The sequence below is a fragment of the Rhipicephalus sanguineus genome, chromosome 11, assembly GCF_013339695.2.
Source record: "Rhipicephalus sanguineus isolate Rsan-2018 chromosome 11, BIME_Rsan_1.4, whole genome shotgun sequence".
Classification (NCBI taxonomy): Eukaryota; Metazoa; Arthropoda; class Arachnida; order Ixodida; family Ixodidae; genus Rhipicephalus; species Rhipicephalus sanguineus.
Window position 1 is genome coordinate 32743346 of NC_051186.1, and position 18222 is coordinate 32761567.

General features: G+C 44.9%; 2 protein-coding genes across 2 annotated transcripts in view; both read right to left on the reverse strand.

Annotated features, from left to right (window-relative positions):
- The window catches only part of LOC119374925 (intermembrane lipid transfer protein VPS13B), a 50226-nt gene extending 45621 nt beyond the window's left edge, over positions 1-4605 (reverse strand). The window contains exons 1-5 of the mRNA XM_049420481.1: positions 4593-4605; positions 3844-4013; positions 2371-2571; positions 1299-1611; positions 529-645 (exon numbers count right to left, since the gene is read on the reverse strand). Of these exons, the coding sequence (XP_049276438.1) occupies positions 529-645; positions 1299-1611; positions 2371-2571; positions 3844-3990 (778 nt within the window). The 5' untranslated portion in view covers positions 3991-4013; positions 4593-4605. The remainder of the gene's footprint in view (positions 1-528; positions 646-1298; positions 1612-2370; positions 2572-3843; positions 4014-4592) is intronic.
- A 136-nt stretch (positions 4606-4741) lies between these two features.
- Positions 4742-17943, reverse strand: LOC125756391 (intermembrane lipid transfer protein VPS13B-like). The gene is made up of 9 exons (XM_049411089.1): positions 17723-17943; positions 17422-17532; positions 15614-15882; positions 14025-14319; positions 12224-12536; positions 10234-10427; positions 8286-8513; positions 5514-5745; positions 4742-4941 (listed from the first exon to the last, which is right to left on the reverse strand). The coding sequence occupies exons 2-9, from the start codon at positions 17506-17508 to the stop codon at positions 4742-4744; spliced, it is 1818 nt and encodes a 605-aa protein (XP_049267046.1). The 5' UTR covers positions 17509-17532; positions 17723-17943.
- Between the last annotated feature and the right edge of the window lie 279 nt (positions 17944-18222).

Below are 18222 nucleotides of genomic sequence, written 5' to 3' on the forward strand. Positions count from 1 at the left end.
TCCCCCTTTCTCTCCTCTAGGAACCATCTACTCCACGGAGCAGCGCACGCATTCCCTCCCCCTTCTCTCCTCTCCTACGCTCTCCCCCTCTTTCTCCTCTAGGAATCTTCTACTCTACGGAGTGGCGTGCACGACAGGTGGTGCGACAGCTGCATACTCCGCTGGGGGCGGCACAGTAATTCCGCGGTATAAAATGACGGAGCGCGCGCGCCTCATTCTCTCCTGCGCAACGCCACGATGAGCGCCGGCGTCAATGCCGCCGCCAGTGTAAGAGTTAGCACCAGCAAAAGCGCAAGCGTCAGCGCCAGTGTCAACGTCAGCGCTGACACTGGCTCCCCAATGCTGCACATCCACACATGGTTCCCTTTAGTGGGAGATGGTGTAAGTGTAATTTTTTATATCCTCAATTGCTTCCACTGCCATTCGCTACACAGCCACCTACTGTTGCGTCCACTACCTGCTATCACTAATCAGCTTTCAGAATGCAAACCACCACATGAAAGAAGATGATGTCTTTCTGGCATCTACCTTTGTCATTCAGGACCAGGGAGAGCGACACCATGCTGGCTGAGTGTGTGCACGCTTGGGTGTCTTCTGAAAAGCTCCAGGAGAGGCCGCCGACGTCTAAGTCGAGCGTTGAGCTTCCTGCACAAAGATGAAAACATGCACGCCTGAGTACACACAGGCTGAAGGGAAAGCAGGTACATACTACAGACATACAACGTCTCTCATAATCATATCATGTTTTCGGGACATTAAACTCCGACAATTATTATTCTACAGACATACAGGTACGATAGACATGCAGGTACGACACTAGATTAGGTGTGTCCATTACAGAAAAAATAAAGTCACACAGTCCTTTATACATTTGCCTAAGGGTAAGGCCATCTTCTTCTTCTTCTCAGTCAATTGCACTGACTTTATTACTTTGTTAATGTCAAAAGAACCTTTGCAGAACATTATACCTTCGAAGCATTTACCATTTCAGTCTACTATGTACATTCTGAGAAATAAGTAGAATTCACAGTGGGACAAAACAAGGTTGCCCCTTCTTGTTCTGAGCACATCCATTTGTGTCCTCTTCCCGTGTCACAACATATTCGATGCAATAATGAACAGAAAAGCTTACAAAAATGACAGCCACGTTACACATGGAATGAAAAGTACTACATCACAGCAAACACATTTAAAAGAAACATAAATTTCAGAAGCTGTACAACAAGGCAAAGAGATACAGTTTGCATTCGCCCCCTTCATGCTCCTCGACTCTGTCCAGACTGCACGTTCAAGCTCACCTTCATGAACGAGGTTCCCAAGAAGTGAAGATGCTCCCAGCGTAGTGGTGACCGCAGGCCCCGAATGCCAAGACAGCAGCACCCCCAAGGCGGCCATGGCTCGCTGCTTACTTGCCGAAACGTGCAACGGGCCAACTTCTACCGTGCTCCATGACCGTGCCAGGCTGGTCGGTCCGTGAGCCAGGACTCCGGGGCTCAAGACCGAGTGCACGGTCATCGTAGCCCAGGCCGGATCCAAAAGCACTGCCCGTGCTGGCGGACGAGCCGATGCTTTGTTTGACGCAGCAGCTAGGTCCACGGTCAGGCCCCAAAGCTGATGAAGAAAACAAAATAAAGAATAAGTTTTGCTCGCAAGTCCCTGTCAAGAACTACACAACTGTGCGAAGCATTTAATGTAGTGAGCGCACAGGCATTATCTTATCCTGAGGTCCCCTCGAGTTTGAGTTACTGAGAGTCTACTGTAGCACTATTGATTACAAGCATACGTGCAATCATCATCCTCATCATCCCAAAGTCAGATACCCCCACCCTAAAAAAAATCCAGTGCTAATGTCCTTCTTGTGTGGCGATTGGTGTAGTTAGAAATCCTGCGCTAAATGCAGCTCCACAACTGTGGAACCTGAGGAAGTGCGTAGCAGGGACACCCAGCGATTCCCGTTGTGCTGTTAGTCTCTGTCTATGAATGATCTCTCGCAGAAGTTTGTAACATCGGCTCCGGAGAAGAACCGGTGGGAGGCGCAATCGCGCACTTAGCGAGGCATGGTGCCCTCTCTTGCACGGCGAGGGTGTCAGCCGCATGTTTTCGATGCGTCTTTAGCAATTTTAAGTTAATTATTGTGGTTACTTCTTGGTTATTTCTATTAACTATATTATTTCAGACCTTTATCGTTTATTTTAAACCGGTTTTGAGCATTGCTAGCCTTGTTTTAGGCCTGTATTGACCACTTGGTTTTGAGTGTGATCCCGCCACATGTGATCTATGGATGGACGACAAGCCAGGCCCCTAAAGTGCAACTCCCTAAAAAACTGGATTCACATCTTGTTGTATCACTTCTTGCGAAATGGTGGTTACCTTTGCCTGGGTGTGAGCGAAGCACTGCTGCCTAACAGTGTCTGGCAGTGCGCCTTCGTCCACCGCCAGCAGGGCAGTCATCTTCCGAGGGTACATAGGCTTTGACAGTGAAATGTCCAGGCACTCGAGCTGTAGTTCCAGCAGGGGCAGGCAGGAGCTGATCAACGCACTTGGCGGACCAGGATCGTCTCGCGAGTACTTCTGCTCATGAAAAAAATTAAAGAACAAGCAAAGTTAATAGTGAAACGTCACAAGAGCATATGTGATGATACAGCAAATCCTTGTGTACACCCTTACTGAAAACACTACACTAACACAACGCCTGCAGTTAGAAAACACCAATTAATGAGAAAAGCTGCACACAAATCTCCACTGGAAAGTCAGATGGGAGAATAGTAAATTAGAGGTTCGAAGCAAATTCGAAGCTAATAGCAATTTGGTAAAATAATTTTCAATCAATAGTTTAACCCCTTAAGCGCTTACGACGACCTGTGCTCATCAAGGCTCTTCAGCAATATTTCAAGAGGCTTATGACAAGCCTAGCTCGTCAAATGATGTTTTCCTATTTAAAACAAAGATGGCAGCACGGGGTCCGTGACTGGTGCTTTTACTGAATGAGAGTCTGCACACTAAACGGAGAAATGTGAGCCTTGCATTTCCCGCACATTATAAATGAACATGGTGCAGTGCCGTGCTTTGAACACTACCACAAGGATGGTAGCCTCATCTAGTCTGTATTGAACTATCGAGGAATAGTACATTTTTTTCCACGGGAAGTCAAGTGGAACCCTTACTTTGTGGAGTTGCAGAAATTTCTTTCGCAATACACATCAACAGCCCCAGGTATGGGGTATTACCAGGCCCGCAGCCAAGGCCCCCCCCCCCCCCCCCCACCAAAATTCGGATGAAGGAGGCGTTTTACCAAAAATAAATAAAGAAAATAGGCATTTTTCAAGGCCTTTAGCAAATGCTTCCCCCCCTCCCGAAAAAAATTCCTGGCTATGGGCCCGGGTATTACATGACAGTGCGAAATATGATGAATAAAGCATTTTTATTTGTCGTAAAATGTTTTCGCAAGTATTTTTCTGTATTGAACATGTTACTGAAGCATCTCACGTCATAAAAATATTTGGCAATTTTCGAACGATTTTTCATAATTTCGTCTCAAACACTGAAATTTCAAATAGTTTAAATTACTGTTGAAGTGAATTTGAATACTGCAGTATTCGTTAGAATATTTGAAGCGCTCGAATATTCACCCAGCTTAGAATATGCCTAGCTTAGATTACACATATGCCATTTGCCCAACAGAGTCACACATTGCAACTCCTTCAGCTTGTACAGCAGCTTTCTGTGTGCTATGTGTGGGCAGGTTTTGAAAACTGGCAGTAATTTGGCAGCACCATGCAAAACAATACACACATAGCCATGCTATGGATAGCTTGGAAAGAAGTGTAAACGGGATGCCCTTACCCGACGAAGCACGGACTTCTGTCGTGGGCTGTCGCCAGTCGAGTGTGTGGCAGGGCAGAGTCTAATCCGGGGCTTCAATATCGCCAAACGATATGTCCGGCTTGGAACGAACTGGCATAGCCTTTCCAGCTGCTCCTCATTTGGCATTACCAGCGGGAACGGTAAGGGCGCTGAAAAACCAGGCTGTAGAAGTCAGCTGCCCATCTCGGGAGTGTTCCACAATCGACACATGATACCAATTCAAGCTTGGATGATTAAGTATTTTGGTTAACTGAAATATAATCTTAATAATCCAGTCATCCTGATACATCTTTATAATCCAGTCATCCTGATACATCTTTAATGTACGTTGAAGTTTCTTCAATCAAGGTGTTCGGTCAATTCAAACTGTTTACTATGCATTGCTGTTGTGAACCGATTATACAACCTCTTCCTGTGCCGCAGAACATGACAGCCACTGATATAAGATCAGAATTTAATTCACATGTTCTAAAATAGGCCAGTGCTCTGAGCATATAACCAGCAGCAAAGAATTTTTTAAACTCCCAATTGGCATCTCTCGGTAGCCATGCATGTAGAAAGTTAAAAAAAAAAAGAGGCTTCACCTGCCCATGCTGTAAGCAGATACCGGTGTTGCCACCCCTCTTGGTTACTCAAACTATTCTTGTGAGAGCGCGGTAAGAACTACGAGCTCTGTTTCATCAAACTAAGAATTGCTAACACATTGTTGCACGAAGAGAAAGACGTACCAGTCTCCTCTTGTCCATATTGACGTGAACAGCGCGTGTAATACACAAGGACGAAGAAACGACGAGGACTAGCGCTAGTCCTCGTCGTTTCTTCGTCCTTGTGTATTACACGCGCTGTTCACGTCAATATGGAATACCAACTAGCCCGGTCACACACCTTCCTCTTGTCCGTAGGTTGGCCTCGGAGGACCATTCGTGATACAGTCCAACATCCATTCGAGGCGATGTATTGTTCCACTCGTGATGTCGATAACGAGGGGACCAATTACGGAGCGACACAGTGAACGCTCGACCCAGTTGGAGCTCTCCAGAAATGCGACTGTACAGGGCTCCTCGGCTTCATTTGAATCTGTCGAAGGAATGAAGAAAATTAACAATAAAGATATCTACACCCGTTCACTACATCACATCTTGGTTTAACAAACGACAAGGGGTTCTTGCCCGCCTTATTACAACTGAGAGATTTGCGCTGGTCATGAAACATCTCTGCATGTTTTCACCTTTACTGTTCAGCGACCGCAATTTCTTCATCATCATTTTAACTAAATAAATTTTCGATGCATTCTTGACTGACTGATGAGACTGATAACACTTAAGCTCCCACAAAGTAGCGAACAGCATTTTCACTCTTTAGTAAGGAGGCACTAAGAAACTTTCACCTACACGATGTGGGCAAACAGTGGTAGAATTGCTTTGTCGCCTGCTAAAAGTAATTCATTCAACAGGCCAAACACTTGCGCTCTTGAGGCTACAATGTGTAGCCCATGTGACCATAACGGCAAGGTGCTGCATACAACAGTGCATAGTACCAGAAGGACACAGATGAAAAAAAAATTGTCACCAGCGTTTCATCACACTAATACTGAACTTAAACTTAATTTTTGTAAGAACATGAAACATAAGGATTGCAAAGGCCTTTACCATCCCAGTCCTCGGGAATTTGCAGCTCGTACAGGTAGTCCATGCACAGGGCAGGGAAGCGTTCGGCCATGGCCAACTCGGTGAGCCGTTCTACGTGTGCATCCAAACCAGGCTCAGGCTCCCGAACTTGACCAGAGTTCTCGGGTGCCAGAGGATCAAAGAGCGAGCCTGTCAGGTGGTTGTAGGTGTGGCCACCTGTAGTGACTCCAGCCCTCAGATACATGGCTGCGCCCTGCAAGAACAGCAAGAGTTAGTATTGGGAAATATGACACTGCTGCAATAGGTGGCACGCAAGCTTTGTGACTGACGCCAAATAGATCGTCGTTCACAGTAGCTATTCACCCCTGCGGTAGCTTTAAGGCACATGTCATGTATACGTCGTATTAACGCATTTCCTCGCGTATAATCAGCGCAGTGACTATTCTGTAGTCCAGACCACAGAATAGAGTGCAGCTTTATTCTGTGGACCACACGATAAACTTGCGCGCTGTGGGCTGTGCAGAAATGTTCTGTAGCCCAAGCAGCCCACCTCTCTTGACGACGCTTTCTGCGCACCAGACCACAGAATAGAGCCCCAATCTATTCTGTGGACCAGACCACAGCTTTGTTCTGTGAACTAGACCACAAAATAAAAGTGCAGCAGCTTTATTTTGTGGACCACACCAAAGAGACGTGCTGTGGACCGTGCGCACCAGACATCACTGTAGCCGAAACAGCCCACCTCTCTTGACGACGGGCTTCTCTCACAAATTGGTCTAATTCACAGAATAAGCACTGCACCCTCCTCTCTTGACGACAGCTTCTCTCGCGAATCGCAATATTCGCTCGCAGCTTTGTGAATAAGTCCGGACCAAGGAGGCCATTTCCGGGCATAGTACGTGAGATGGAAGATGCTTATGCGTGAAAGGTTCGAAATACGAAGGCGAAGCCCACCTTTGGCATGCTTGCTGGTCTCACATGCCAAAGCAGGTAAACTTGTCGTGAATTGAAGCAGCAAAAAGAAGGCGTATAATAACAAATGACAGCGGTTCTAAAAATTTCTGGACGTGGTCTATCGAGTGCGGAATACTTAAGTCACTTTCACCACAGTACATTTGTGTCATGCAAAAAGAAAATGTGCACTATGATCTGCACGGGAGACTCAAATTTTGAGCGATCCCCCCGATTGTGCGAACACATCCACAGATCTCCTTAAGAACAGCGTCAACGCCTCCGCGAGAAGAGAATCATAACGACAAAGGGTTACACTACTAAAATACTCTGGCCCTGATCTCTCCCGTCAGGACGTGGTCAGGACACACTTCAGTCACTTTCACCGCAGTGCATTAATGTCGTGCAAAAAAAGTACACTGAGATTGGCAAGGGGCTACTTTAACTGTTTCTGTAAAGTTTTCAGACGTTGATGATCATACAAGTACTCGTAAATATACGGCGCGTGCAAGTGTATCTAATTAAGTGACAAAGTGTGCTGTGTCCAGTGACAACTAGTAGGTTCTCACCAATCTTATTGCACTTTTTTTTTTTGCTTGACACAGGTGTACTGCGGAGAAAGTGGCTTAAGCGTTGCGTACTCGATGGATCAAGGCCAGAAAATTTTATACACGCTGTCATTTGTCATTATTGTTTTCTTTTCGCGGTGGCGTTAGCGTTCTTTTACGGGTGATTTATGGCCGTGCCCATTCAGAAGGATTGCTTAGAATTCGAGTCTCCCGTGCAAATGTTAGTGCACTTTTTCACATGACACAAACGTAATGTGGTGAAAGTGACTTTAGTGTTCCGCACGCGATAGATCAGGTTTACGAAATTTTAGAACCGCTGTCATTTGCTGCTTCCGTTCACAATAACAAGTTTATCTGCGGCTGATATCAATACTGGCATATGTCAAAACATTGGAATCTTTCACGCATACGCGTCTTCAATAGCGATTCACAAAATGGCGAGCACATATTGAGATTCGCGAGAGAATCTGTCGTCAAGGGAACTCGAGCGTTGGCAAATCGAAGTCTCCATGGGGTGGGTTCAGTTCCTTCTGAGGGCATTAACAGTGCCTGTTCTGTGGACCAGACCACAGAATGAACCCTCGCAATTTGTGACAGAAAACCGCCGTCAAGAGAGGTGGGCTGCTTGGGCTACAGAACATTTCTGCACAGCCCACAGTGCGCAAGTTCATTGAGTGGTCCACAGAATAAAGCTGCACTCTATTCTGTGGTCTGGTCCACAGAATAAAGCTGCACTCTATTCTGTGGCCTGGACCACAGAATAGTCACTGCGTATAATCAGCACCCTCAACAACGATTCGCGGAAAATATTCTAAAAATAATTCCCGCGTATTGCCGCAAAGCTAGCTTCCTTGCATAGCTATGAAGCACTGCCGTGAAGCCACCTTTGCAGCCCAGAATTATCGTTATTCGTGTTGACTTTGGCTCCAAATTTAAAACATTTTTTCCGCTAGTCATACGCAAGAAAATACGGTATACCACACTGCTGTTCAAAGACAAATGCCAAGTGTTTTGTATAACTCTGCTTGCTGTTCACTTCCCTGGAGATTCTGAACCATTAGTTGCCAACAGCATCCGATTCATGGTGCCCTCGAAAGCATATAAGGACAAGTCAAGCAGTAAAAAGGCGCTGCAAAGCATGAGACATGAAATTGCTAAACCAAACCACCTCAGCAATAAGTTTTAGGCAACACCCACTCATATGTCATCTTTCCAGCATCACACACTGTCCGAGAGTGATATTGAATGAAGCAATAACAGCAGTGGGACCCACCTTTGACCTGCCGTTGCGTCGCATTGCCTCGTCAAAACCACAAGCGCAGCGTTCAGACCCAGAGATTGCTGCCCCTGTGACCCCCACTTGGAGGTGCACCCACGTGAGCCCCTGCAGCGCCATTTCGCATGTGGCGCCATGCAACTCCAGCTGCAGAAGCGGTCGCCCGGTCATGTTTTGTCGCCGTGACGAAGAGATGCGACCTGCGAAACCATCTTCCCTCGTCGTCTGCAAAAGATAACATAGCGCGCCCTCTGTCCATCACCTGAGGTCATGTTTCTCAGTTCTCGCTTTGCAAAACCTAACAAAGCGACCTACTCAGAACAGGGCACTTACTACAGTAGACTCTCAGTAATCAAAAATCTCTTAAACGGAATTGCTGCTTAAATGGATTGGTCGCATACTTGGTCGCATACTTGAATTCGCATACTTGGTCGCATACTTGAATTCTACACCCCTGTTCCTTTCTCAGGAAACGAAACTCCTGTTAATAGGAACATATTTTTCTGGTTCCTTCAGGTTCCATTTAACGAAAATCTACTGTATACCAAATTGCATAAGACACGCACATTTTTCGTAATGTCGGGGGTTCAGCTCACCACACAAATTGAGCACATAACTACACGCCAAAACAGTGAATAACGTTGTGCATTATGTACAGAGCAACAGAAACATTGTCTATGCACTGCACACACATTCAAGATTCAGAGCCTTGATCCGGTTCCATTTCAATCTTGAACGTTCCCACTCCCAATTTTGCAGCCGTTGGCAGTGGGGTCTTCTATACTGTCGACACACTCCGAAAGCTTGGCATCCTTGGCGGCATCCATGCTGTTACATATTACTGAAGCTTTAAATCATCTAGTGCCAGTATCAACTGACAACGAAAGACATGCACTGAGAATTTAAACTTTGGTTAAGCTTTTTTTTTCTTTGAAAATTTCACCTTGAACACAGGGAGTACGAATGTTGCATGAAGGTCTCAAGTGAATGACTACGGCCCGTTCAATTCCAGAGCTGGAACTACACTAAAATTAATTGATAGGCTAAACATCACATGCAAAGTGGGCTGTGAGGAAACCTTAGTGGAGGGCTCTAAGGCTAAATCAGTTTTCAGTCTTGACCACGTAACATTCTAAAACAGCAGTTAAAGCGTGTCAGCTGTGACCAGGAACCGAAACTTCGACCTTGTGCTTTGCAGAAGAATGCCACAGCTACTGAGCCGCCACAGCAGGCCACACATAGAGCGCCTAATCAATTGATGGGGGACAGTCCACTTCAAAACTTTTTTTAAATTCTTGATTGATTTTGATGAAACTTGCTGAGATTATGTTTATGTGTGTACTGGTTTCAAATGTACAATTATTTTTCTAGTGCAATGTGTAGCTTTAAAAATATCTAACATTTCATGTGCTTTTTGGGAGCAAGATTTTTTTCTAAACTGAGAGAGTCACAAAGTAAATAAATCAGGATATCAGAATAACTTGGAAAGATAACTGCATGCAGTAAAACAAGAACGGATGCTCTAAGCCCATTTGAACAAAAGTTATGGCACGTTAAACATTCATGATTGAAATTCCACCTTAAAATCAACTCTTTAATTAATATTTCGGTTAACATAACTTTTGTTGAAATTTGTTTACAATGCCCATTTTTGTTCTGTTGCACACAGTTCTCATTCCAAATTATTGTGATATGCTATTTTTCTTTGCACCTTTCATATTTCAAGAGAAAATCTTGCTCCCACAATGTGCATATAAAGTGTTCAATATTCTAAAAACTACATAATGCATTAGAACAATAACTGCATAGTTGAAATCAGCACACAAACATACACAATGTCAGCAAGTTTCATCAAAATCGATAAAAAATTTCATGAGAAGTTTTTGGAGAGCTGCGCTTCTCTGCTCGAGAGGATCCTTTTGGTTTTTCTGCTCAAAGAACTCACCTTGAAGACGCAAGTCGCTTTCGCCACGTAGCAGCCCACGTGGTACAACGTGGGCCAGCCAGTGTCCATCAATGCTGCTGGGTCTCCAACGCTGTCATCCATCCCTGCGGCCTCTTCTTCCCAAGTGGGCAGAATCTGTGGCACCATGGACCACGCCCAAGCTCCCCAGCCTTGATCACTGCCAGGATCACCCTCTGTTGAACAAGGAAAATAAACGCAGCTATAAACAGAGGGCAAGATACAACGAAGTTCTGGATATGATGTATAATGACTCTGGTGGTTTCTAGCTCTACACATGCACGAAGTTGAGTTGTAAGCAGATAAAACACCCATGGACAGACTTTGGGAAAGAAGAATTAGAGGAAACAGAACTCAATATATCGTTAGTTACAATCATACGAAGCCACACACAATGAAGTACTACTCATATTATTACAACGTAGAAAGAAGCAAAACAAAAGTGGGAGTCAAGGCAACAGCTTGTTTCTGACAGGACCCAAACCTGCAGCCATGACATCAAAAGCTACCAAAATCATTGACAGTCACCATGTTGAGCATCAGCTGCATGATACTATGCACCATGGATACACAACATTGCCAGCAGGTACAGAGGTGCCCTTCACTGTGCCAGTACCTTGCCTGCGCCGCGCCGCAATGGAGGGCCACAACAATGCAGCAGAGTGATATTGAACAGGACAATCAAGGGCTGTGGCACAGTGCATTATGAACCAGTGCACAATGTGGAGTGAAGCATTCATTATTAACATTTGTAGACAGTAATACCGGTGTCACATGGGCACTTTTGATCGCAATCAGGGCTGATACAGATTAGGCTCGATCCACGTCACGTGCTCCTACACGGTCACTTTCAATCATGATCAGGCACGATTGGGATCGAGATGATTGCAATCGTTACAATAGTTGTGATCTGGTTCCCAGATTGCGATTTGGTCGACGTATGTGCCAAACTCAATCTGGATTAGCGTGGACCGAGTAGCAGCGACCAATGTTGTTCGCAATCGAGAAATACAATCTGGATCGACTCTGATCAAGAGAATTTGGGAACGTTCAAGTGCAAAAACAGAAATTCACATAGATCAAGAGACACAGGACAGGCACAGGACAGCATCTGTCCTGTGCCTCTCGATCTATGTGAATGTGTATTTTTGCGCTTTAACCCTTTGCAACACAGCACCCTCATTTGGTGATGTGACTTACTTTTGCCATTTCTGTGCACTACTGGCAAGGAAGAGACCACAAACACTGAGCTAATGGTAAGTTAAACGTTCTTGTTGCCTAAAGTTCCCTTATTTCACTTCTGGTTGAAGTGTTTTCCTACACACGATCGCTTTGGTGAAGGCATGTTTAATGAGACATTGGATGTGGGGCATTTCGACAGGAATTTCAAAACATTTTTTTACCTTTTTAGAAATGCTCCTTGCCAGCAGATAACTATTGCATTTAACTTGAGTGGGTCGATAACTTGTTTTATGAAGAAATATAGCATGACTGATTGTAAATAATTAGACAATTATTTACATTGTAATTACAATTAATTCCTGTAAAATACTATGTAATTTATTGTAATAATAATAATAATAATAATAATAATAATAATAATAATATTAATAATAATAATAATAATAATAATTGTCGCGGTTTTACGTCCCAAAACCACGATATGAATATGAGGGACGCAGTAGTCGAGGGTAGCCTAAAGCTAAGTACACGGGCCGTAAGTATTTTCACCTCCATCAAAAATGCGGCAGCGGCAGCCGGAATTTGATGCCACGACCTTCGAGTCAGCGGTCGAGCATCCTAACTACTAGACCACAGAGGCGGGTCACTTTTAATTAATTTCAATTTATGTCATTATTAATACACCACAGTTAAAGACAACAATTAATGGCCCTTATGCTATCCCTGGTCTAATTGTCTGCTGGATTCATTTGGGTGTGTCTGAAAGCACGAGGGCTAACACCCGCCTCACCAGCGGGAGTGGTGCTAGAGGAAACCCAAGATGTCGGGGACTGCGACTGGTCGGACGGCGGTGCATCCCGAGATTCCTCCGTGGGACTGCAAGCGAGGCGGCCATAGTACAGTGCCAGGCACAGCTCCAGGAGGCGCACAAACAGGGGAAGCTGTTGGTCGGTCAGCGACAAGTCGAGCCGCTCACACGACACGTGAAACCGCAGTGCACTTGGACGCCCAGTCCCGTCGTAACGCATGTGCAGCCGCCCCATCACGAAGCACCGGTACAGCAGGGGTTCCTGGTATGCCTCGATCTTGCCACTGGCATCACGCTGTGTTAAAAAAAAAATGGGAAACTCGGCTCTCAATCTGGATAAACTACTGCAGGAACAGTGCTGCTTGGCATTGCTTGGTGTCTGGCAAACTAATGGGTTGTGAAGTTAAGACGACAGCGTTAGATGCCTCATCAAACGCGAAAAACGATTATTGGTGACGGTGGTGTCAACACTACTGATGCTAAAAATCACTGTGTGATGACATCATCATGATGGGACAGGTTGCCAGAATTTGTGATGTCACATGATGATGTCATCACCTGACATTGTTGCTTGGTCGAAAATGAGCCAATCACCAAAGCACTGCAAAACCACAAGGTGCAGAAAACTTCCGGGAGGGGGGGTATCAATACAATTAACGGAGAAGAAAAAGAACGCTTTTGCCTTCGAGTCGTCTTAGAGAAATGCATAAGGGACCATGTGACTTTTTGTAACTGCTAATGCAACCACCCAATGCAGCCATTGCAAACAAGAACATTATACCACGCCCAACCATGCAAGCACTTTCAGTTATTAGGTACGTATCTACACTATTTCCTGGTATAATGGACCACCCATTGTGGGAATGTGGGAGCAGACTGACAAAAAATTAGACAATGTTGACAAGGAGATGGGCAGAGGTGTGAAGCAAACAAGTGGTTTGGTTATTGTTTCCTACAGGTTACATTTTGTTATTGTGTTTTGGCACCTTTGTGCCCACCTAACTTGGAGTTGAAGTCTGCAGTATGCAATAAATAAGATTGAATAAAATGAACGCCAAATGTTTGAACATTCTTTCAGGTCTCAAAGATTTGTGTTTTGCTGCTTTTCTTAGTTGGATTAAATTTGGAGGGACATTTTTCTTCCTTCCTGTGATTTGCTTTTCATACCCAAATTGATTCAAAGCTAAAATAATTCTGGTGTTTTACATATATAAAGCGCCATTATGATTATGAGGAATGTATGGGTTACAGCTGGCTTAGAGTTAAGTGACTATAGTGTCAGGAGTTGGCTATCCTGTTACAGATGTACAGTGCTCGCAGATTGAAATGCCGCACGAAAGCTGTTAGTATAACAGCTGGTTGGTGAATTGCTTGAGATAACCTTGCCATGGCACTCCGAACCTGGCCGTTAAAGGTAATGCTGGCTTTGATGCAAGTGTTTGAATAGAAATTACATTGAAACTGAAGACTGTAAATGAAAGTATGTGCATGACTTAGCCCTAAATTGCAACATTTCAATCTGTGATCACTGTACATTGGAGAAATTGAATAACCAATTTGGACGGCATTCTGTAGCTGTACAACAGGATTAATTCCACAATGTAGATCAACCTTCTTTGTGCAAGACTACAAAAAGTACTGGACATGGCAAGAAAAGAGACCCACAGACCATATCAGTGCAACAACTTTCGTAGTTTTGCACAAAGAAAGTTGATCATGCTTAACCAACTAGATCAATGTCAAGTTTTTCTTAACCACAATGTAGAGGTAACACTTAGCACACCTTGTCCAGGCAAACGGTGACGTCTTCCATGGAGACAAGTTTGCGCAGCACGGGGTTTTCCGTGGCCAGCTGCGCAAACGCCGGCTGCCAAGACGCATCGGCGGAGGCCACTTCGACGGCCTTGACGTTGAGTGAGAGGACGAGATCCTCCTCAGCGTATTTGAGGATGACATTGTTAAGGACGATAGTTATGTTGTGTAGCACACGCTGCAGCAGGCCGCCCAGATAACCACCAGGGGGCTGAGCGAGGGTCTGTGAAGAGCTGCTGCCATCAGGGCTGATGGCACGAGCGGAACTGCATGAAGATCATGATCATCATCAGCCTGACTACGCCCACTGCAGGGTAAAGGCCTCGCCCATATTTTGCCAATCAACCCAGTACTGTGCCTGCTGCGGCCACGTTATTTCTTACTCTCATCTGACCACCTGACTAGCTGTCGCCCCCTCACGCGTTTGCATTCTCTTGGAATCTAGTCTGTTACTCTTAATGACTAGCGGTTATCTTGCCTACGCCCTAAATGCCCTGCCCATGTCTACTTCTTCTTGGTTTCGACTAAGATGTCCTTAACACCCGTTTGTTCCCTGACCCACTCTGCTCTCTTCTTGTCCCTTAAAGTTATACCTATCATTTTCCTTTCCATGGCTCACTGCCATGGAAGTAGCCATGCTTCATCATGAAGATCGGTTTGCAGTTAATTATAACTTGATATCCCAGATAACTCTTAAAATGCTAAGGATGTTAAGGGACACACACCCTTCAAGGAGCTGACAAAAATAACTAATAAAGAAAAAGGAAAGCACGTAGTGCAGAAACAGACACGCAGTACAGAAAAATGAAAGATCAAGGACATAAGAAAAACCCTGCAAGCAAAGATACTAAATATTAAAGCCCCTGGGCATTTTGATTTACATGTAGTGGCTGTGCAACTTCAGTGCCCGTTTTCTCAGAAGTGTGTTTTAACCCGACTGTCCCGCTTGCAGAAAGCATAGCACAGCTATGGCTAGATGGATTTTCATGAGATCTGTTGCATTTTCCTAGTCAATTCTCTACGCTGTGACATTCCTATATTTTTTAATTACTCTCTCGTTTTTTTACTCTTTAGCTAATTTGACATGACGATAACGAATGCATTATGCAACATGGATGTAATGTTCCGTGTAAAAGAAAAACGGGGTAATAAAAATATTTGGAGAATGTCACGGCATGAACCATTTCTATGGCTAAAATATAAGGGCGCCTTTGGGCTTTTACCATGTTTTGTTGTCACGCCAGGCTTTCTGCAAGTTTGGTACAACAGTGATGTGAGTAAAAATCAATAATGTCAAAACTACTGGGGATACCTTAATGAATCTTTGTAAATAATCATTCAGTGCACTTCCCAATAAGCATGCCCAATTTCATTGTTCTACTACAAAAATAAATTATTTCAGCTCCGATCCCCACCTCCCCCTTTAACACTTTCTCTAGTCATCTGATCTAGAACTGCTATAGCTAGCAGTTTTATTTTAGCTTTTATTTTAAAAGGCAGCTTCAAAAGTCAGAACGAAGAAAATGATAGTGGAACAAGAAAAGAAGGAGATCTGCATACCTTACTCGCCTAAACCGAGTTGTTGAAGGTGTTGATGACACAGAGGACGAAGAGGAGCTGGCTGAAGATTCACCAAGCCGTAGCACGCACTCAATGGTGTTGATGGTGATGACAACTGGCTCTGAGGTAAGCTTAGTCCATGGCACATGGATGCGCAGCTCGTGAATGTGGCCATTGACGAGGCGAAAAGGAAGCCGCAGTTCTTGCTCTAATGCTTCAAGTCGCAGGTCCAAGTTGCTGAAGACAGCATCACCACCCCACAGTGATAGCTATGGGGTAAGTAAATCAAAAAATGATCACAGACACAAAGGTCACTTGGCATACTTGTCTAGGCTTTTTGACATTGCATGCCAATGGTCTATATTGAATCACAAGCTGTGACGTATGTCTCAGACAATCCCATTTCCATGGAGCTAAAGTAACCAGCACGTAGACACTCTGGAGAGGAGCTGAACCTTACAAGATCAGTATTGCAAATTTCTGAAAGGGGAAGCTTGCGTCAACTGTTAGCTGCCAATTTTCCCTTTAATGAGCCTTTCTTAAACTCACAAAGCTCATTTCATTAATTGCATAATTTCACCTGGATTATTTTACATGCACACAGTTACTAAATCCCAACTTTGTGTACGCAGCAAATAGGACATGCCGGACTTCATGCCACATATGACACGAATCGTTGAATACCTTTAGATAATGGGGTGTGCAAAAGTACATAGACATGATGCCTGATCAAGGAGCATGCATTGGGGCCTAAAAGATCACAGCGCAACAAACTTAAGTTTGTCACCTGTGCAGTTTTTGACAGAGGCTCGTGATTATGACATGCCTGAAGGCCAACTTGGTTAACTGCTAAATTAAGAGAAAAAAACAAAAAGATAGTTGTCTGAAGAAACTAAGGTTCTAAATATGGAAGAATATCGTACACAACTACCTAATGCACTTTTTGCAAACATGCCAGCAGCAGCGGTAACCACATGCTACCTTTGAAGAGAGAACTGCCAAATAATTATTTTTTAAAAAGGTCGGTGACCTGCTCTGACCACTCTTCTTATTTTGATTGGCAAGAAACTTCAAAATAAATGCTTACATAACCGCTGCCGCTGCTGTCACAACACTGCGACAGGTGTAAAGTCAACAACATGTGATCAAGTGGTACAAGGAAGTCAGTTATTGCGATGCAGCTGGCATTTAATCTACACCGCACCGACCTCAGAATCATCTGTTGCTGCATATTTGTGAAGTTGCGTGGCTGAGAACCACACAAAAGTGCAAGGTAAATAGGCAAGACCCTCTATTTAAGGAAGCAATATTCGTTTATACGAGTGTCACGCGTACCCGCTCTTTCGATCGCGATCGAGCACCGATCGGGATCGATTATCTCAACCGTGATTGGCTACCTCCCGCATCGCGATCACGAAACTCGATCCCGATCGGGCTCGATTGCGATCGAAACTGCTCCGTGTGGCAACCGTAATACGGAGGAGGAACGAATTATAACCACGGCGTTAGAGCAGCACAGACATCGAAGGGCACGCATGTATTACGTAAGGCTAACCCGTCTTTAACATTACGTAAAGCTAATCTGGTTTTAACTTTGTTGCTTTGGCGAAATACACAACACAAGCACACAAAACCACAATATCAACTGAGGCAAAGGAGTACGACCAAATGCACGTTACACATCTTCATGGATAACGTTAATTTAAAGAAAAGGATTATTTGCTCAGGGATTATCTCTATTAAACCCGACATAATCCTTGTCCGTTTCCTTGCCACATCCACGGACCATACCAGAAAGTAGAACTTACCTGTGAGTCCTCTGGCCGAATATTTTTGACGTACTTGCTCACGTAACTGAGGATCAAGGGAGTCACGTAAGATTCTATTTTGAACATGACTCCTCAGGGCTCCTCTTCGCTCTGGAACGGAATGGTATATCGCGCATCAGACGCTAACGCCGGCCGCTCAGGGCAAGCGCACCACTATCATCCTTCCGCGGTTTATGTTTAGACGGCGCGCTCCGGCCATCAGATACGACTGTCAGCTCGCGACGGACCCAAACAAGGCAGCGCAGCAGGCGATGTGGTTAATTTAACACGTAGTAAGTACCTGCGACTAGCGTCTCGCTTGATCCTCCATGTTTACACGGGCCAGCGCCTGGCGATGGTTGTTCGTGCAAGGACGCATGTGATCGTGCGACGCTGGTGCGATCCTGCTCGTGAACAAGGCAGCTGTATCACAGTCGCTCGAGGGTGGGGGGGGGGGGGGGAGGCTACCTACGCGTGCCAGCGCAGCTGATCGACGCTGCTGCTCCTCTCTGAAAGTTTACCGTGGGCGCCGCCATATTACTCCAGGGTTGCCGCTGCCATGCTAAAATCCCGCCGTATTGTTGTTGATGTAACTTTGAAGCGGCCTTTTCTCTGCGCCCTACCATCACGTACGACTGGCACTACACGTCTTACTGTTACAGAAATGAAAGAAAAGGAAAGTAGGAGGTTAACCACTACCACTGCCACCACAGCTCGCAAGCACACTGAGAAAAAAATGGCCACAACCATGTCCCGGTTTGCTACCCTGAAACGTCTACATCTCATAAATGCTGGGGAATG

Excerpts from the sequence above, each read along its gene's own strand:
- LOC125756391 (XM_049411089.1), bottom strand. The coding sequence starts at position 17,508 with ATGTTCAAAATAGAATCTTACGTGACTCCCTTGATCCTCAGTTACGTG. Across the intron at positions 14,320-15,613 it reads ACTCGGTTTAGGCGAGTAAG|TTCCGCTCGTGCCATCAGCC; the intron begins GTATGCAGATCT and ends ATCTTCATGCAG. Across the intron at positions 8,514-10,233 it reads AAGCGACTTGCGTCTTCAAG|ACGACGAGGGAAGATGGTTT; the intron begins GTGAGTTCTTTG and ends TATCTTTTGCAG.